Raw genomic sequence first — 20,356 nt, 5'->3', positions numbered from 1 at the left:
ATACTTTGTTTAAATTACGTGGGACATAGAGTAAAGATTAGAAATTAGAAACAGTGATAATTTTGTACCCTTTAAGGATCCCATCAAGGCATTAACCCATTTGTGTTTGAAGTATAGCGGTTGACGAAAGTGTGACAACCATCAGCAGTCAGCACAGCGCGCCTCGTAAATGGCCACAATAACGAAACTCTCGTACTTCTAATGGCGGCATCTCGCAAACTGAAGAGCTCCTTGTGTCCTCTCAAGTCTCTTCTTCAACTTCAACTACAGGTATTTCCCCTTTCTTTCGTTGTGGCATTTCATCGAACACTTGGTGTGCTTTTATTTGTTGGCATAACTGTAAGTCTGTAACCCTGATTTACTCTTTGTTTCTTTCTTTCAGAAGAGATTTACTCATTCGTCTTCCTTACCGCCGTCCGACCTACGTTGCAAACCAATGGCTGCAGCCGCAGGTAATTTTTTTATCGTTTTTCGATTCTGGACTCGGTGACGGAACTAGGATTTGTAGTTAGGAGGCGCGAACTAGTTTCCCTGGTTGTCTATTTCTAAATTAAAGCGTTACTGCTATTAAAGGTTCCGTTACGAGTTACTTTTATTATTGCGAGTGTTACATAGATTTTGAATGATGCACATTATTGGTACTTTGAAATGAATGATTTGTAGTTAGGGAGCGCGAACTAGTTTTGAATTTTTTAATGTTCCGTGACTGCTGCTGGTTGTCTATTTGACTACTTCTACTCAACTCAGTGCCTTAATTAGGATTTTGTAGTTAGGGTTTGCGAACCGGTTTCAAATTTTCAATGATTGGGGGTAATGGTAATCGCCCTTGTTAGCCCCCTGGTTCCACGTCTGCTCCTGGCTTGTCTATTTGTAAATTAAAGTGTCACTGGTATTAAAGGTTCCGTTACAAGTTACTTTTGTTATTGCGAGTGCTACACAGATTTTGAATGATGCACATTATTGGTACTTTGGAAAGTAAGTGTGAAATGAATGATTGATAATTGTTGACTGATAATTGCGTTACAGGTCACGTTGACATCCCAAAGTGGCAAAAGGTGCATTCGAGGTCCGTGGGAATCACATTATCGATGATTCCATACTCGCCAAGGATAGTTCTCAAGATTCTTCAGAGTGAAGGTTACTCTTGCTCTTGGCCTTTGTTGATTAAATTTTAAGAACTATACAGTACTTGAGATTTGCTTGGAATTACATGCTACGTTACTGGTTGGTTTTAGATATGACTCGTCGAGTTTCCCTCTATATATGACGCAGTTATGGTAAGGATAATTTTTACTCCATTATCAATTGTTTGAAATGAAAATTCTTATAGACTTCTTCCTCACTACTACTTGCTGTCATGCCCATTTTGTCGAATTTAACGAGGTTGTCATGCAGTTTAGTGAATTTGAATTAATGCTTTTCGTGGCTGATGTGTCACATGGATTTAATGGCAGACTCAGAAATATATTTGTGTGTATCATTGAAAATTCCAGGGATATTTATGTTCCACTTTTTGTCCTTTTTTTTTTTTTTTTTTTTTTTTTTGAGATTCTACCTGTTATCCTTCTCCTTTTCAAATAATCTAATATACCATGTCACTCGATGAATAGTTCCTAGATTAACCAAAGTATCATAATTCGAGTTATTAAACACTTAAAGTATATTCAGATGCTTATTGATTAGTAAACAAATGATTACATTGACTATTTAACATAACATATTAAAAGACAGATCTGGTTATTAGGTTAGGGATAATTTGGAAAAGAGGACATAATAATAGAACTCAAGGAAAAAAATGGAAGAGGATGTAGAGCTGAAAGAGGTTGTCAATAAAGGATACTTGGTCGGAGAAGATGGCCATTGATCTAGTTGGAGAAGATGACCGGCGATCTTGTTAGAGAAGGAAGTTGGCTTCATGGTTGGAGAAGCTGTTGTGGTGATTAAGTGATTTGGAAGAGAGGGTGGAAGGTTGCTAGAGGGAGTGGGTCAATAGATTGAGTTAGGAGAGTTTAAATCTGGTTTGGCAATGCTATCTTTGTAATTGTTTGCGTAGTACGAGGAACATTTGGTAATGATATAATTAAAAACTTACTAGAAAACTAGTGTAAATCCCGTGCATAAATGCACGGTCTTGTTAGATAAAGATGTTAGAGAGCTTAGCAAATAAAGATGATAAATTTAAAACGAATTTAAATATTTACACACTATGGGAGATATTAAGTTGAAGTGGAAGAACATATATTTATTCGTAAGTTTATATGAAGTATTAGAAGCTAAAACTGTGAATATCTTCATAGACAATGCCAATTAAAATTAAGTAAAACATTTAGTGGAAAATATATGAATTTTCATATTTATAAAATTTAGATCAAATATATTATTACAAAGCGTCCTATACGAAATGTTATTAATTACGGAGTAGCGATTTGTTGTACCGCAATCATGTTTCACATGATATTTAGATTATATAAATTAGATGTAAGACACAACTTTTAGGGGGTGTTTGGTTGAAGCTTTTGGAATGGATTCATTCCATTCTAATGTTTGGTTGAGGTGATTTGGAATGGAGTTAGATACCTAATGGATTCTAACTCCACCCCAACCCCTTGGAATCCCATACCCACCCTCCTACCTTGGATTCAAACTCCATTCCTCCCTTCTATAATTTATGGTGAACCAAACAAGATTAGGCAAGTATGGATTTAGAACCCCATACTACTATACTATCAAACTCCATTCCATTCCATTCCATTCCAACTTGTTAAACCAAACGACCCCTTAGAATAATGACAAATTGACAATTATTAGAGCCCAACTCGGAGTTGAGTGGGAAAACTTAGGGCTTGCGTGGATTGAGGGTAAAAGGAAAAGAATAAATAGGGAAGTGATATGTAAGGTGCATTTTCCTTGTTTGGCATGAGAGTAATTATTTAACTCCTGAAACTATACCCTCATGAAAGGGTAATACTTACCCACCCTCCCCCTGGGTAATGATTAAGGGAGTAAAACATCTACTCAGTAATCATTACCCTTATATGCCAAACCTATCATCAATGAACTAATTACTCAAGTAATTAACTTCCCTAGTAATTATCACCCAGTTAAAATTTACTCCCGAACTATTCCATGGATTGCAGGCAAGCCCTAAGAGTAAGACTTATTCTTTTAGTTAAGAAAGATGAGAAAAAAAATGAACTTGAAAATTAATCAAGAGAATTGGCTGAAATCATGAAATGTGTATTATATTTTTTAGCACAAAATTAATGATTTCAATTTATACATTTTATCAAATAATTTATTGAATTTTTTTATGAAACTAATAATATTTTATAGTTTTTTTTTATACAGGGTAATTATGTATTTATGTGTGAAGTCATTCTCTAATATATAATAATAACACTAATAAAAGATTTAGGAATTTATAATATTTAGATTTATATCAGTTTTGTTCTATTTTATTAAATGATTACAATTCAGAGTTTAGAAAAGATTATATAATGTTTAAAAGATTATATAAAAAAAAGAAGAAAAAAAGTAATGAAAGAAAGACTTGTTTCCTTATTTAGGGAGATTCCTTTTGGGGGAAAAACATTTGAGAATTTTTATTCTCTTTTAGTATATAGGAGGATTCGGAGTTTAGAAAAGATTATATAATGATTAAAAGATTATATAAAATAAAAGAAAACCAAAGTAATAAAAGAAAGACTTGTTTCCTTATTTAGGGAGATTCCTTTTGGAGGGAAAACATTTGAGAATTTTTATTGTCTTAATATATAGGAGGATTGAATGAAAGAGTAGGAAGAAACTAGAACGATGATGGGAGTCTATAGCTGAAGTGTTAAATGGTGAGATTTATGGTTTTCTGCTCAGTTCTCCGTATGTCGTACTGTTAACCTTTCATAGAATCATAGATATAAACACAGTCTAAGAGTCTAATTCGTTAAATTCATTTTTAGTTTTTTTTTTTGGTTTAGTGGCTGGTTGGGACATTATTAGGCTGCAGATTTTGAGATTGTTATGTAGATACCCATTTACCTTTATCACTAGTCTTTGGAAATTTGACAATTACCTTTCCATCCGTTATTTAGGTTGCTTTTTGTAGAGAAGAATTTTTTAGTGTGTCTTAACTGTTGAGTTTCGACTTGTCAAACAGCTCGGGGGTGGGTCAATTTTTGACAAGTCTAATTGAATTGGTCGAATCACAAGACAGGACTTACTCCTCTATTCTATTTGAAATTAACTTGTCATCTTATGACTTTAATTTTTCTAATAGATAGAACAAAATAGTTGTTTTGATAAATCAAGCGTGACAAATTTGACATTATACCTTTATATGCATTTATAGAGATTAATTGTCATTTGTCAATGTTGGAACATCAAAATCCGAAGGGGATAACACAAACGAGATGCAGGTTGTATGGCTAATGGCTAACGAGGCGTGTCATGTGCGTTTGATTACATCGAAATGTGCGTTTGATTTCATCGAAAGCAAAGAATCTCATCAACATATATGTTTTAAGCATAGTGTCTTCTTTTAGGAGTGACGGGTGTCAAAGTGTAATTCATGTTGGCCCACCCCAATTCATTTTAGGCTAAGACTTTGATGTTGTTAGCAATGAGATATAGGTTGTACTGTGCAGGTTATGATGCTTACTTGGTTGGTGGATGTGTTAGAGATTTGCTGCGGAACAAAGTTCCAAAAGATTTTGATGTGATCACATCCGCAAATCTTAAGGAGGTTATGTGATGTTATGTCTTGATTCTTTAGTAATGATCCCTGCATAAAAAGTTGATTGTTAATAATGCTCGATTGTTTGTTTTTCAGATTAAGCAAAAGTTTTATCGTGCAACTATTGTTGGGCGAAAGTTTCCAATCTGTTTAGTTCATATTAGAGGCTCTGCTATCGAGGTTTGATATCCATTTCTGTCCTTCTGGAGTCTTGTTTGTTTGTCTTTGTTATGGATTTTGTTTTGTTGTATGGGTTTATGATCCTCGTGCATTGGGATAGTAGTCTGCCATGCCAACCTGTTCTGGCAAAGATTATCTGTCTGCATAGGGAGAAGGATTACATTGTCAGATGCTACCATCTGAGACCATGAAAGCCACTAGAGCAAAAGGGGGAACTAATACAATCCCCCTAGGTCCTTACTCTTGCAGGAGAGTAGTCGACACATGGTGCTAGGCTAGGTAGCACAGACACTCGTCCTAACTAGCCGTCCTGTGTCCGACGCCGTGTCGAACACCCGACACTTGTCGGACACGCCTAAACATGTTATAATTTAGATGAGGAATAAATGTCAAAAGAGATTGATTAGAAGATGGGTTTGGGTGGGAAATGAGAATTAGTTATAGTCAAGGTCCAATTTTACCTTCACTTGTTTAAATTTAATATCAAATACTACAAAAATAAAATCATACGTTATTTATAACCATAAAATATATATTTTATTAAATTTAAATAGCGTGTTCCGTGTCCTAAATTTCACGGGGTGCCGTATCATGTGTCCGTGTCGTGTCCGTGTCCGTTTTGGTGCTACCTAGGTGCTAGGGTGTCCGGTTGTTTGTATGTCGTGAAAAGTGAAAACCAGGGATAACTATTTGAGAGTATCTTCATCAGTTGTTATTACTTGCAGAGTTGCAGTTGATGTAAAACTGTAGTTCGTCCGCTATATCACTTGCAGTGTCTTACTTTGGTTTCTTTTTACATCTGCACTGGTTATTTCCTTTGTAGTTCGTAGCTTTATACCACTGCTTATATAAAGTTTGAGAGCATATTGTAATTCATGTAGAAATCAATGTCATATATTTTTGATACTGGGAAGGTTTGCTGACAGATTCTATACCAATCACTTAGGCATCGTGTCAGATACGAGTGTGGTCCCAAAAAATGAATAGTCAAAGTGATTAAGTATATAATTATCTTTCCAAGGCCCTGTGCCTCTCCTGCATGTGTCTCTGATTCTTAATTTTCTGATTGAGACATCAGATCCTATCCTGGGCTGTATATTTCCAAGTCTGAATATTGTACATATGGGTTATGCCTTTAGGTATCTAGCTTTGAAACAGTGGGCAGGGATGCGACTGAGAAAAAAGACTATCATTTTAGTGACATAAAGCAAGGCTGCGATGCTAAAGATCTTTTGCGTTGGAAGAATTCCTTGGATCGAGATTTTACCATCAACAGGCATGTCCATATTTTTACTGCTTTTTTGTATAGAATATTTCTATTTTGGTGCCCTAGTTTTGGACTAAAATCACTGTCACCCTGGGGTTTTAGTAATTTCTAAATCTGAAGTTTGAATTAATTTCCAAAGTGAGTAAAAAACTTAAAATGCACGTCACCAAGGTTTAAAATAGCTCAAATCTTATATCACCAAAAAAAAAAAATAGTGAAACCATAGAACACGCAAGTGGATTAAGACAAAACCTTATGTCATGCAAGTGTAATTTTCCTTTTTTTTACCCAGCTAAATTATTGTCTTCATTTCTGTACTTGTGTCATCTTTGTTGACGTACTTGAGTTTATAGATTAGGTGACTGACGTCATCTTGTTCCTTATAATCTTGATCCTGTGCAGTCTGTTCTATGATCCTTTTGCTCAAAGAATATACGATTATTCCAATGGGATGAGAGATTTGAAAGCCATGAAGGTGCTTTACTATTATGTTTCTAATTAAGCGTTTCTTTTTGAAGTTTGGCGTTTGGTTGTCTAGACGTTTATTGTTTTAATTGTCTCAGTTACGAACTGTGGTCCCTGCTCATTTGTCATTTGAAGAGGATTGTGGTAAGTACACATTATGTACAGTTTCACTTGAGCCCTAATGTTGATGAAAAATAAACTTTATGGTTTAGCTGTAAGTCTTTTTTCAAATGATCTGAAATTTGTTTTTGCAGCGAGAATATTGCGGGGTATAAGAATAGCTGCCCGCCTTGGATTCTCATTCACACATGATACTGAGAAAGCGATACATAGTCTGTATCCTTCCATTACGACCCTGGATAAGGTATTGTTATCGGAGTATTGATTGTTATAGACTTATAGTTAGTACATGACTATTAAAGAAATGTAACCGTGCTAACCATTTACAAAAAGAGGGCAGTATTTTCAACTACCATACCCTTATGCTATCATATACTCCGTAACACATTAGCATCTTATTCGCAAAGTTCAAGTTCAGTCTTTTTATCCCTATATATCTGTGTGCTTTTCTGGTGAGAATTACCTTTAAAAAAATGCATAATAGATAAATGAGTCAAAAGCAATGCTTTGGGTCTTATATTATTACCTCTGTTTATATCTGGGACAGTGGCGTAGTTATGTAGTACATTGTTCAAGGTTGATATACCACAGTCATTATATTTCTTTCATTAGTACCATTTTTTTTGTATTGTCACTTATATAAATTTATGTAACTTAGTGTTCGATTATAGTGAGGCGTGCGTTCACCCATGGACGGTTCGAAAGGATGATTCATGTCAGCCGACCCCAAATCATTTTGGGATTAAGGCTCTGATGTTGTTGTTGTTGTTGTAGTGTTCGATTATAGTGACTGCCTTTGGTGAGGTCTTTTAGATTAAGCAATTCTATTACATCAGTAGTCACAACCTGCAAGCTTGCACTCAGCATGGGACTTTTTAATTAGTTACAGAATCAAATTGTTAAGCTGACTCAGTACACTTTAACCTTATAGCAAAGGCTGATGATGGAGTTGAATTATATGTTATCATATGGGGCTGCTGAGCGTTCCCTCCTCCTTCTCAAAAGATTCAACATTCTAGAGCTTTTGCTCCCGTTGCATGTGAGTAGCTTTTGTTGCTGTTGAGCTGTATGTTTTCAATGCTTAATAAGTTGCTAGATAACAGTGTGGTATTCAAATTATGTTCCAGGCTGCATACCTTGCGGAGCGCTCCGGTACAGAAGGTCATACAATGCTGATGGTAAGTTCTGAAATAGAGCATGGTGGATATAAAGATAGCCTTTATAAAAATCCTTCACTTTTATTTTCTTTGTTTGTATTCCTCCCCTCCCCATCAACTTCAAGACATAAATAATGCTTGACAAAGTTGACATCATGGAAGATGTTGGAATCTTCTTGGAAGGGCATCTTTACCTTCGGATGACTAGCTAGGAGTAAGTAACATTAATATTACTTCCTTCATTCCATTGATTTGTAATTTTGTATACATCTTTCAAAATTCCCCTTACAATTTATGACTAATGTATAGAACTTCATGAAGCAGAGGAAATGTGAGTATTTGGAAATCTAAATTTTTATAAACAATGCTATTCATGTTCAACACTACTAATTTTTTATAGCAAAGACTCGAAAAGAATTTATCCTCGTAAAATCTGCATACTCATTGATATTAATTCTCACCTCCAGCCTTAACAATTCTCATAGGCTGAAATAATCTTTCACCATGACTATGTTAGATTTGGTCTTGAACGTTGATATCTTGCTAAACTGTAGACAAATTTAGAGGTTTGGTCAGTTGAAACTTACAGATGAATTGCCCAAATAGGTGTTAGTCTTTGAGCCAACAAGAATAATCTAAAATTCATGCCCGTTAGAATCAGACCCCTAAAATACTTAGCAAGACCCTAGCAGTTGAACCAAAAGTTCCAAACCATTCCACCTAAATATAGAATACGAAAGCATCGCAAACATTAATTACGGATTATCAAGGTCAATGAAAAAGAATATTGGAGGGTGACTTTGTAGAGTGAAAAGTTAGAGAGAAAATTGTTGAGAGGGAAAAAGAGCTTTGAGAGGAAAGAGATGATTTGCATACCAATTGATTAACCACCCCTATTTTAGAGTTGATCTTGTTCAATTGTTGTTATCTTGCCAAACTTGTCTTTAAGTCGACTGTAGAAAAAACCTTAAAAGAGGTTAGGTGAGTAGAAACTTACCAACAAGTTGCTAAAATAGGTGTAAATCTTTGAGCCAACTAGAATAATCCCCAACTCTTTCTCGACTAGAATAGGACTCCCAAAATAAGCTGGAAAACCTAGCAATTGAACCAAATTTCTACTCTAATTATGTAGCATAACATAAGTAAAGATCAGTAAAATTAAAGGGAAAGGAGGATGGAGGGTGAATTTGTAGGAGATATCCATTGGTGTGGGTGAAAATGAACAGATGAAATCTGTGATAGTAGAGAAAAACTGATACGACTCTGGATAACGAGTATAACGAGGTGTTGGAGTCTTTATCATACAACCATGTCAGTTGTATATATCAACTAGGATTAAGCTATTGATTAAACTTGATCTAATAGAATTAAAGTAAGGCGATTGTGTGCCAGTAGAAGTTTAATAGTTAATAGACTAAAGAGTGAGGATTTACTAGTTTTCCTACTTCTAGTTAGATATGCTCTAGGAGCTATAAATAGGACGATTGTATTAGCTATTTCATTAATTCAAGTTGCAATAAAAATTCAAGAAAACGATCAAGTTTGATCACAATCCAAGGTTTGAATGGGATTTTCAAACCTCGTTTATAATAAAGATCGGCGTCTTTATTCTAAACTCCCATTGATTTAAACTTTCGGCGGAATTTGGTCAAATATCCCTTGTGAAATTCAACTCGTCCCTCGATAAGATCGGCGTCTTTAATCTAAACTCCCATTGATTTAAAGTTTCGGCGGAATTTGGTCAAATATCCCCTGTGAAATTCAACTCGTCCCTCGATTCTACGAGCCACGAGTTCGACCCTTAGCTCCAACTGGGTTCATTATTTTTATTCGCTTCCGTACTCCGATCAAAACCTAAAACTGTCTAGAGAAAAAAAAGAAACAAATGAGAAGAAAGAGGTATAAACTGCATGAACAGATGTAAACTACAAATAATCATACTGGCTCTTCTACACTTAGGGTGTGTTTGGATAGCAAAAGTGGAGGGAAAGGGAGGGGAGGGGGAAGGAGAGAAGGGAAGGGGAGAGGGAATGAAGTGTGGTTGTTCGGATACAATTTCCCTCCAAATCTTGCCTATTGTGGAGAGATTTTGATTAGGCTTGGAGGAGGGAAATTGGATCCCTCCAAATCTCTCCCCCTCCATTTCCCTCCACCTCCATTTGCTATCCAAACAAGGGATTTTAAATCCCCTACTCTCCCCCCTTCATTTCCCTCCCAAATCTCTCAATCCAAACACACCCTAAACATATCCTGAGAGCAGGTGACACATTCTCATACTGGCTCTACACCCAATATGTCTCTGAGCAAGTGGCACACTCTCATAACTCTTCATGAGAAATAGGCTATGTTATTTTCTTTGGGATTTCAGTTGACACCCAGAGTCCCTCTTTGTCCCCAGTATTATTAACATGGTCCCAAGTATTTTTGAGCAGCCATTTAGAGAAACCTATAAAACAAATAAAGTACTGCAGGATCATTGGCAACAATGTTGGGCAACTGGGTTTGTTTTGTCCTTTGTCATACGTGTTGTTACTTAAAAAACAACTTGTTGCCTTGTAGGTAAGATATTCATCTGCAGGATGATCCGTTTTTGCATTGTTTATCTCTGAATCAGCATCAGCGCTGCTTATTTAAAAAACATCATAAGTGTAGCTTTTACCTGCTATTTATTGAGAAAGGTTACTTTTGTTTCTTCCATGAAAGTGTTCACGCGCGTGCATGAGTGTGTACGTGTGGTGAAGTCTGCATATGCTGGAATTCAACACAACTCCAACTGCTGATATGATGATGATTTTTCTTAGCTCGTCCTTTTCCCCCTAATATCCATATTTCCTCCATGCAGAAACTTTTCTCAAATTTGGATATCAATACTTCATGTGATCAACCTTGTAATTCTGTCCTGTGGTGAGTTTATATCGTACAACCATTTAATATTTTTCCTCGCTTTGTATCTTCTGGTTGATGGCTTAACATCCGTGGTGATATGCTGAAGAGGCTAGCAATATTCTACATATTAGAATTGTTGGATTAGAGCTGTCACTGTCGTACACAAGACAGTCTTTTTTTAAGGGGTGTAAGTATATGTTGTTATGTGAAGATTTTCTTTTGAGGTTCCAGCCCTTCCAGGCATTCCCTGGTTCTGCTACGTGCAAAGACGAGTTTTTAGCTACATGTGGGAATGGGGAGAGAGTAGGCAGTCCGTCATCAACCCAGGAAAAAAAAATTATTTGTGTTTGCTGAAGACAACATAATCGACACTATAGAGGAAAGAAATTAATCTGCTTGCGTTTTTTTGTATCTCAGGGTCAGCTTGCTGGCTTTCCACCTGGCATTGGTCAATAATCCTCAAGATGCTATTGTAGTTTGGATGCTCGCTTCTCTTCTGTACCATGGCAACTGGGAAGCAGGTTTAGCAGCTGCCAAAAATCTTTCTGCCAGGCATGTTCATTTTACTCCGGAGGTTCTCAAGTCCTCGGGCGATGGAACAGATGAAGAACTCTCACGGAGAGTTGCTGCATTTGCATCAATGGTCCTAAATTCTATAGATATGTTGACGTATTCTGAAAGTCTTTGTATAGCCATGAGCCGCTACCCATCTTCTCCGTCCTCTCATTTGGTAAGTTTTTTTTTGCCGTCTCATTCCTCTTAGACACATACTCTGAGTCTCTGATAGACAAATGAGCACACATATAGCCTCCCATCCTCATGGCATTTCTACACAAGTAAATATTCAGTTTGTATGAACTAAAGTTCAGCTAGAGTTCCCTTTTTTCATCTCAAAACGTTAAGAGAAATATGAGAAAACTTTTAAGTTATATGATGGACTTGTTGAGCGCTCTTATGCTAGGGGTATAAGACAATTTGACAAGTTACTCATATAGGTGAACAATTTCTTATATAGCTCATCGGTCAACTAACCTCCTCTATCTGGGCAATGAATTTTATATTGACATTCATAGGTGGAGTCTTAGTTAAAAAAATGTGCGTCTGCCCAGGTCTCATTGAGGCACTAGCCGAAACGCCTCGGTGCGCCTTATAGATAAAGCGTAGCCAACAAGGAGCCTTCGCTTTAGAATATTATCCCTAATGTTTACTCCTTTGCATGTTAATCCTCTTTGAAAATTCCAAAAGGGGAAATATTGCGCAAAATTTGATTTAGAAATATAAATTTATTTGCAAAATCTGTGCACCCCGCGTCTACAAGGCATGAGGCTTCGCCTCGTGCATTGTGCTTTGTCACCTTGAGTCCTCCCCGCCTCACGCCTTTTAAACCTAAGGGCGGACTAGTGTGTGAAATTCGTACCCCGACTCCTACAAATCTAACATGTCTTCTGGAAGAGATTGGGGATGCCTCTATGATGCAAGTAAAGGAAGAGATTTATCTATTTAGCGACCGGGGTTATTTTTAATGATTTTAAAAGTAATCCCTCTTTCTTCATTCAAAATGCCAAATATTTCTAACTTGTAAGTTGTAATGATATTTTATTTTCCTTGCTCAGTTTTAGAACCAACATTATCTGAATGTCTTAGTTAATGTTTCTTTATGAAAATTAACTATCCCAAAGATTCCCAATGTCAGGATTTATTACTGTAAGAACTGTATCCTCGTAATATTGAACAAGGCTGCGTCACGGTGTCGTGCCTGACGCGTGCTGGAGTGTCGGATACGGATATTTTGTGCGAGCTTTTCAGTTTTTTTGGTCTGAAGCGAAGTGTCTAAGTGTCATGTCGTGTCGGACATGCGACAAGTGAAGTGTCGGAGTAACATAGGAACAAGGTCATGGTTGAACAGCTTTTGTGTTTGATGCTGTATGTGTTCCTGACGACTTGATGGCTGATGCTTTCCAGTTACCTTGTGTTCTGTTTTATCTTCTTATAGTTCTTAGTCATGCATTTTGTTTCTATTCCATATTCAGTGGAGCCAAAGATTTGGTAATTACGATGGAGAAACAAAATGGCTTACTAAATTAGCCACGCTTCTTTTTATTGTGAAGTAGCAGTTATTCAATGCAATTCTTGGCTTAATTTTCATTTTTTGAGTCACAAAAACAATCTCTGTCTTGTTAATCCAGGGGTCAATCCAGGGATAAAGCTGTGTGCATCCAACTCCTCCCTTACCCTACAATCTGCATAGCCCTTGCGGCATTGGGGCAATGCTATTGTTGTTAGTAAACCTTCATTTTTGTTTCATTCTTAATATTTTGTCATTCTTAATAGGTCTTGATATCAAATAACACAGCCAGAGATGTATCTGCAATTTTTAAAGTGTGTGTGAAGGATGTTGAGTCTTTGAGGGAGGAACGGTGCTATTTCAACATTGACTACGATTTACTTGGTAAAGGGGACATACCAGAGACCAGGTTTGCTTTTGGTAAAATCGTTATGGATACGATGATGTCTGGAGTGATCTACGGCCAAACGAAGCTTGCCACAGATAAGCATGACATTTGTGTTCGTACCCCAAAAGTTGAAACGCCAAAGTTCAAGGACGAGACAAAACGGAGTAGTAGTGTAGCTGACGATCAAAAACACGAACCCAAAGCTAAGAAACAAAAGCTGAATAATCAAACAAATAAGGTGGAGCAGAAGTGCGCCCAGGGGAAGTTGGAAGCGATTCTAAATTGCCAGGGCATAGAACAAAAAAGACAGCAGCTAAAGAAAGTGGCGGTGAAAGATGTTTCATTGCAGGAGGGAACCTGGATTAACCTCAATAATGGTAAGGTGGAGGCTGAAGAACACCATGAAACTCAGGCTTCTAGGGAGATACTCGATGTTATAGGAAAGGTATCTGGATTTGAGAAACGGTGCATGGCTCAGGCCCCCGAAAAGATACCATCTGTCCTAGAAAAATTTCGCCAACATAAAATACAACGAAAAGAGCAGATTTCTAAGGATGTGATGAATGGCTCGAGTCTCTCCAACAACTTCAAAGAAGATAAATATACAACCAAGACAGATAATAGAAAAGAAAAGCAGGCAACGATGAGTGATTTGACCCGGAATAAGTCTGTCGGAGCAAAGAGAGCACACAAATTGTCGGGGCTCTTTAAATGATACAATCTCCTCTACAGAGTCAAGAGTATGAAGTATCCATTGCTAAAGAAAGAGGTATTAACAATTCTTAAACCGTTCCCATGTGAAGTTGGAAACTCGGTCTACGTTTTTGTTCAGTGAATGCCATTTCCTACTATAGCCTCATGCTTTGGTTCATTCTTCACCCCGGCCCTTCTTGTTTTCTGTAGTACTCACATCTCACGTAAAATGTCAGTAGGATGAGACAAGAATTGGGCAACTTTTTTGTATTAGGCAAAAAATAGTTCACTCGTGTTAGTGATTTTGAGTTAGGTGTGCCTTGTAGGCTTGTACTTTAGTAACCTTACTATACTATTTATAGTAGGTGATAATTTATTCTGTATCATTTTTTTCATACTCGTGTTTATTTATAGAACTATATACTGTATGTGCGGGTCTAATTTTTTTCGAATATACTATGGAGTATGGAGTTACATTTATTTAAATATTTATTATCTGTGTACTCGACATAAATTTGACAAATTGCTACAATGACAAAGGGGATCAATGACAAACATTTTTTTTTTGACAGCCGTAGAGAAAGTGTTTTACAGTACATTCTAGTGGTATGGCTCACTAGGCCATACCTATAACTACAACATAAAACCCCAAAGTACTATTAATAACATAAACTAAAACAAGGTAATTGTATCGGCTATCTATAACGTGTTGATGGCGTACGACGAATGTCTGAACACGAACTTCAAACTCAACATACACAACAATCTTTAATGGACGAGTAGTGCTGGCGATAGGAAAACACCCATCTTTGCTTTTCTTGATTGATGAAACTTCAGAGAAATACCAGGTAGACAGCCAATAAGACCATCGGACGGTCCAATCAAAACCGAACGTCGTCAAGAGGATGAAAGTCGAGGTCCAAACAGAAGGGAAGGAAATAGCGATGAGATGCGATCAATCACCAGAGATAGGCCTTGGGATGACCTCAACTCCGGCGTTCAAAACCATGATTTGGTGGTTTAGGGACACTTATTTATACACAATAATTATTTTTCCTTCTTTCCAAGGTAAATACACAAATTATTAAAGCCAAGAACTCTCCATACTACCCTTCAATTTTAAAAATGGTTTAAAATTTGTTATACTATTATTTTTTTGGGGTGTTTATCGGCCTGGGATAGGATCGGACTGGACCAGAACAAAGTCTATGGATCGAAGACCAAATAAGGGTAAAATGGTGGATCGTAGACCAGAACCTCATTTACGTTAACATAAGTTTGGTCCACGGTTTGGCCCAACACTGGACCAAACTAACGTAAATAGGTGGACCGTAGACAGACCAAACACCAAAACTAACGTAAATAGGTAAACTGTGTAGACTGACCAAATAAAGTACAGTCTGGTCTGGTCTAGACTAAATTATCCTGACCGGTCCGGTCCGGTCTGATTTTGAACTGGACCAGTGAACCACCGAATGAACACCCCTAATTATTTTGTTGACAAGGTTAGTTCAAATTTTGTTTTGTTTTTTTCCTTAATATTTCTATTTTCTACTACTCCCAAATCCTCTTCACCAACCCCTTCAAAGTTGTCACGCAGCCTCTCTCATTTTCCCTCTTTATTTAATACCAACAAAACGAATCCAACAACCCTTAAATCTCTTCCCCCACTCACTCCCATTTCCTTCAATTCTACACAACAATGGCGGCCACTTCCAACACCCATCTCCTCCTCAAAACCCATTTCAATCCCCTTCACCAATCCCACCTCACACAAACTCATAATCCCAATCTCAATGTCATCCGCAAAACTACAACCATCCGTTGTTCCGTCTCAGCCCCGGCCGCAACAACAACAAAAACAACATCGGACCGGGTTTTTAACTTCGCGGCCGGTCCAGCCGTACTTCCTGAAAAAGTCCTCTTAAAGGCGCAATCAGAGATGCTAAACTGGGGCGGATCCGGCATGAGTGTAATGGAAATGAGCCACAGAGGGAAAGAATTCACTTCAATAATCGAAAAAGCCGAATCCGATCTCAGATCACTGCTTAATATCCCATCTGAGTACGCTGTATTGTTTTTACAGGGCGGAGCGACTTCTCAATTCTCCGCCCTGCCTCTTAATTTATGTGTCTCCCCGAAGGATCCCGTCGATTATTTAGTCACGGGATCCTGGGGAGACAAGGCCGCTAAAGAAGCGGCCAAGTATTCGTCTGTAACGACTATTTGGTCTGGAAAATCGGACAATTATGTCCGAATTCCGGATTTTTCTGAACTGAAACAGAATCCTGAAGCTAAGTATCTTCACATTTGTGCTAATGAGACGATTTACGGTGTCGAGTTTAAGGATTATCCCGTCCCTGCTAATAAAGACGGTATTCTTGTCGCGGATATGTCGTCCAATTTTTGTTCTAAGCCTGTAGACGTATCAAAATTCGGAGTTATTTACGCTGGTGCGCAGAAGAATGTAGGTCCATCTGGTGTCACCATTGTTATTGTTCGAAAAGATCTTATCGGAAATGCGCAGGGAAATACTCCGATTATGTTCGATTATAAGATCCATGCCGAGAACAAATCGCTGTATAATACACCTCCGTGTTACGGTATTTACATGTGCGGTCTGGTTTTCGAGGATTTGTTGCAGCAAGGTGGACTATCACAGGTTGAAAAGAATAACATTGCCAAAGCACAGTTACTGTATGATGCTATTGATAACAGTCAGGGATTTTTCCGTTGTCCTGTCGAAAAATCAGTCAGGTCACTCATGAATGTGCCATTTACTCTGGCTAACGCGGAGTTAGAGCCGGAGTTTATCAAGTTGGCTGCTAAGGAGAAGATGGTTGCTCTGAAAGGACATAGGTCTGTTGGCGGAATGAGGGCTTCTATTTATAATGCTATGCCTCTTGCTGGTGTTCAGAAGTTGGTTGCGTTTATGAAGGATTTTCAGTCTCATCATGGTTAACTGTATCCATAACTCGATTACTATCTCGTCTTCCTGTTGTTGTTTTTTATTTCTTGTTGTGATTTTCTGTTATGGATTGTTAGTTTGTTACTGTTTTCTGGCTGGTTGAATAATTTCGTTCTTTTACGCTTTTTTTTATCTTAGCAACCCTGTATCCTGAATTGATGTAAGGTCTTGCTTCGGCAATAGCTAGTTTTTGGTAATGGCAATTAGTATTCTAGACGAGTTTGTGTTTTCTCTTCCGCACCTTTTGTTACTTTCAAATGTTCGTCTTTCTTTAGTGCAGCGGTAATGGCAATGTCCATGGCTAGGCTTTGTTAATGGCAACCAGTGTTCTAGATGAGACTGTGTTTTGTTTTAGGCAGTTTTTGTTACTGTCAAATGCTAGCGTCTTTCTTTGGTGCAGCGGTAATGACAATGTCAATGGCTAGTTTTTCGTTAGCATTAGAGTACTGATACACTATCTAGCACCCAAGCTTCTTGGATTGTGCTAAATTATATAGGAAGCCCTACCCCCTCTTCGTCTTACACGCAGAAGAACATTATATAGGAAATCAATCAGATTCAGCCGAGTATGTGACTGTATTAGTGATAGCGACACATTAGCTCAAAGGTTTTTGCTAGACTAGGGAGGGACATCACTTCAAAGATTACCCTGCACAGTTATCTCCAAACTTTGAGAAAAGGGAGTGACCGGAATGACGGAAGCATCATTCACACAGCTAATATTCTTGTGAAGGCTTTCTGATACAGTATTATTGTTAAACAATTGGTAAGAAATAAGGAATTAATACAGCATGTATGAATGAATTATTTCGAGATTATTGAAATTTCTCCGTAATTCACATTGAATGTACACAAAAAGTAAATGTAATTAGAGAAGGCTAAATGCCTCATTGTTCTGAAAATTCACAGCTGGTTATGAGATTTGTGACTTGCTCATGTTGAAGCCAATAATATGTGGATACTGCAGAGAACCTACATATATTTGATTGCCGATCTTAACAGCACCTGAGAGCAGCGACAGTGCCGGGTCATAGAAATGTGCTGTTGGGTTTCCTTGTAAATCCACGCCGTAAACTCCTCCATTTTTTTGTACATGCTTTAACAGGCTGAGGTAACTCTCCACAATTATGATGACTTTTCTTACGAACTGAAGTTTATTTGCATATTCTAGATATGGGTTAAGTGACTGCCATCCATCATAAAAATAAGTAAGCATTTATTTTCCGAAGTAGATGCATAATTCATAGGAGCAAGAAGAGACTGAGTGTTACCGAAGATATTGCAATCCAGTAGTTCTCCCCATCGCAATGGATGTTGTCTGGAAAACCAGGTATATTATCGATAAATGTCTCTACACTACCCTTCTTGCTACCTTGTAGCCAATATCTTCTGCATCTTTTCCTGCATTTTTTTTACCTTGCAGATTAGAGTGTTTAACTATCTGGTGGTCAAGTACTTGAGTATAAGAACAACATTATCCCGGTGCCTCAAAAATTCCTGCTGGTTGCAGGTAAATGGGTAGAATGTACTATTGTAACAGCATTACCCGAGGAGGTTTATTCAGATGCGGTATAAGGTATATACTCCCTCTGTCCCAGTCATTTGTTGTCCTATTCCATTTTAGGGTGTCTCAGTCAATTGTTGTCCTTTCTATTTTTAGAATTAACCTCATGAGCAATTTAATCATTCACACTCAATTTCTTCCACTTGTCATTTTGTTATTGATTCCCTTCCCTTTCCTTGGTCTTTGTGCCAAAATCAAAGGACAACAATTGACCGGGACGGAGGGAGTATATCGACACACAAACACTAAGGTATATCATCAATTCTGAGTTTTTGAGTTTCTAGAGCCAAAGGTCAACTTACAGAGGAGTTTCACAAAAGACGAGAGAACTTTGATCAGGCGAGATGGCTACTCCATTGGGAAAATAGAGGTTGTGAAGTAGAACTTTAGTTTCATTGGTGTTAGGATTGAAGCTCAGAAGTCGACCATGCGGTCTGCCCTCTAATATGTCGTACAAGTAGTCATGGAACTGATACTTGTATGAAGCATCTGTGAAATAAATTGTACCGTCTTTTCCAACATCTACCCCATCTGTTAAGTTGAATTTCAAGCCTTCTGCTGCATTTGTCAGCACCTCTATTTTCTTGTCCTCGGTTATTCGTAGCAAGCCCTGAAACATTATATAAATATATAAATCCGTAAACTAATACCAGCAGAGATGGATGCTGCTGTTACAGCGTTAAATGATAAGAGCGGAAATGGGTACAAAACCTGGTAAGCATCAGCGACAATGAGTTGAGACCCACTAAGAGCAACTCCAAGGGGACGACCGCCAGTGTTAATCCAGTTACGTAAAACCGAAGCATTCAAGTCAAAGGTCTTGATCCAGCCATCAACACACCCAGTATAGAGCAAGCCGGTATTCGAGTCATATACCAGATCTTCAGGACCCTGCAAGTGAGGGGAGCCAACAAAATGGGAGCGGTCAAGCATCCGCGCATCAACTAAAGCTGGGTCCCTGCGTTCTTCCCGGTGGGTGAACTCATGAAGTGGGAACGGTGCAGGGTGGAACGGGTGCGCGCGGTACACAAGCACAACTGCAGAAAGTAATACAGGTACAAACACTAATGCTATAAACTTAGATGAACAAATCTTCATGCTGGTTTTTAGATTATATTACAGGATTACAGGATGCTGAAATGCTTAAATACAAAATGATGAATCCTGATCACTGTTTAATAATATCTTCTACTTTAGGAAGTACTCCGTAGTTGCTTTCCATGACTATGTCCATATTTGGTGGAGGGTTGATGACTTAGTCAATAATTATTTTTCTTGTTTTGATACATTAATAAAATTTCCGTGCCTACAAGATGTTAACAGTTAAATAAGTGCAAGTTGTGCAGCTGTATTGTTGCCTTGAGAATGTCATAACTGATGCCACTTGTTTAAGTATTATTGTTAATGGCATTGAGAATTGCATGTGTGCAACGAGCGAGGCTGACGGGCAACGCCTTGGATGCTGTTGCTTCTGACAATAACACTCTGATTTAGGGGGTTTACATCAACTTAAATATTTATATTACGACAGAGTTATTTGGTGCGATCATATAAAAAGGGTGTTGATAAATTCACGGCACCAAACGACTAAGCCACGGGATATTGTCATCAATAGACTGTCTTACCCTTTTTGCCTTTACACGTGTTAGACAATAGATAGTAGTTTATCTACTTCCCTGGCCCCTGCAATACTTATCAGTTGCCAATTTGTGACTTGTTATTATGGGACTCTTTCCTTTCTTTCTTTTTTTGTCCTTTTTCTTGTTTTCTATTTTTAATTTCAATAAGTGAGGTGATTTGGTATGTATTTGACCCGTCTTAAGCTTTAGACGGATAGTGACCGTCTTAAATGAGAATTTGTGTTTTAGTATTGA

The 20,356-nt window shown here is 37.7% G+C and overlaps 3 protein-coding genes across 3 annotated transcripts; 2 read left to right on the top strand and 1 right to left on the bottom strand.

The window, feature by feature from the left end:
- On the top strand, window positions 1-14,335 carry LOC141622262 (uncharacterized). Its single transcript, XM_074438306.1, has 14 exons — window positions 1-270; window positions 383-452; window positions 1,027-1,137; window positions 4,641-4,738; window positions 4,826-4,909; window positions 6,049-6,185; window positions 6,579-6,651; window positions 6,740-6,785; window positions 6,896-7,005; window positions 7,693-7,800; window positions 7,889-7,939; window positions 10,761-10,822; window positions 11,222-11,534; window positions 13,136-14,335. Exons 1-14 carry the CDS (start codon window positions 202-204, stop codon window positions 13,970-13,972), a joined length of 2,169 nt encoding a protein of 722 aa, XP_074294407.1. The 5' UTR covers window positions 1-201; the 3' UTR covers window positions 13,973-14,335.
- A 1,193-nt stretch (window positions 14,336-15,528) lies between these two features.
- LOC141622260 (phosphoserine aminotransferase, chloroplastic-like) lies at window positions 15,529-17,137 on the top strand. The gene has a single exon (XM_074438305.1). The coding sequence runs from the start codon at window positions 15,653-15,655 to the stop codon at window positions 16,910-16,912; it is 1,260 nt and encodes a 419-aa protein (XP_074294406.1). The 5' UTR covers window positions 15,529-15,652; the 3' UTR covers window positions 16,913-17,137.
- Window positions 17,138-17,660: 523 nt separating this feature from the next.
- Window positions 17,661-20,001, bottom strand: LOC141622259 (protein STRICTOSIDINE SYNTHASE-LIKE 6-like). Its single transcript, XM_074438304.1, has 4 exons — window positions 19,194-20,001; window positions 18,785-19,092; window positions 18,190-18,319; window positions 17,661-18,104 (listed from the first exon to the last, which is right to left on the bottom strand). Exons 1-4 carry the CDS (start codon window positions 19,578-19,580, stop codon window positions 17,832-17,834), a joined length of 1,098 nt encoding a protein of 365 aa, XP_074294405.1. The 5' UTR covers window positions 19,581-20,001; the 3' UTR covers window positions 17,661-17,831.
- Between the last annotated feature and the right edge of the window lie 355 nt (window positions 20,002-20,356).

This window comes from Silene latifolia, chromosome X (genome assembly GCF_048544455.1).
Source record: "Silene latifolia isolate original U9 population chromosome X, ASM4854445v1, whole genome shotgun sequence".
NCBI classification, from domain to species: domain Eukaryota; kingdom Viridiplantae; phylum Streptophyta; class Magnoliopsida; order Caryophyllales; family Caryophyllaceae; genus Silene; species Silene latifolia.
The sequence above is the reverse complement of the archived record's forward strand: the minus strand, read 5'-3'. Positions and strand labels throughout refer to the sequence as shown.

What these genes read in the sequence shown, in the direction of transcription:
- LOC141622259 (XM_074438304.1), bottom strand. Translation starts at nt 19,580, where the DNA reads ATGAAGATTTGTTCATCTAAGTTTATAGCATTAGTGTTTGTACCTGTA. An exon ending in GTCTTTTGTGAAACTCCTCT is followed by an intron (nt 18,320 to 18,784) that starts GTAAGTTGACCT and finishes AAAAAAATGCAG; the next exon opens with GAAAAGATGCAGAAGATATT. An exon ending in ACTGGATTGCAATATCTTCG is followed by an intron (nt 18,105 to 18,189) that starts GTAACACTCAGT and finishes GATGGATGGCAG; the next exon opens with TCACTTAACCCATATCTAGA.
- LOC141622262 (XM_074438306.1), top strand. Translation starts at nt 202, where the DNA reads ATGGCGGCATCTCGCAAACTGAAGAGCTCCTTGTGTCCTCTCAAGTCT. An exon ending in TTAGAGGCTCTGCTATCGAG is followed by an intron (nt 4,910 to 6,048) that starts GTTTGATATCCA and finishes TTATGCCTTTAG; the next exon opens with GTATCTAGCTTTGAAACAGT. An exon ending in AAGGTCATACAATGCTGATG is followed by an intron (nt 7,940 to 10,760) that starts GTAAGTTCTGAA and finishes TCCTCCATGCAG; the next exon opens with AAACTTTTCTCAAATTTGGA.
- LOC141622260 (XM_074438305.1), top strand. Translation starts at nt 15,653, where the DNA reads ATGGCGGCCACTTCCAACACCCATCTCCTCCTCAAAACCCATTTCAAT.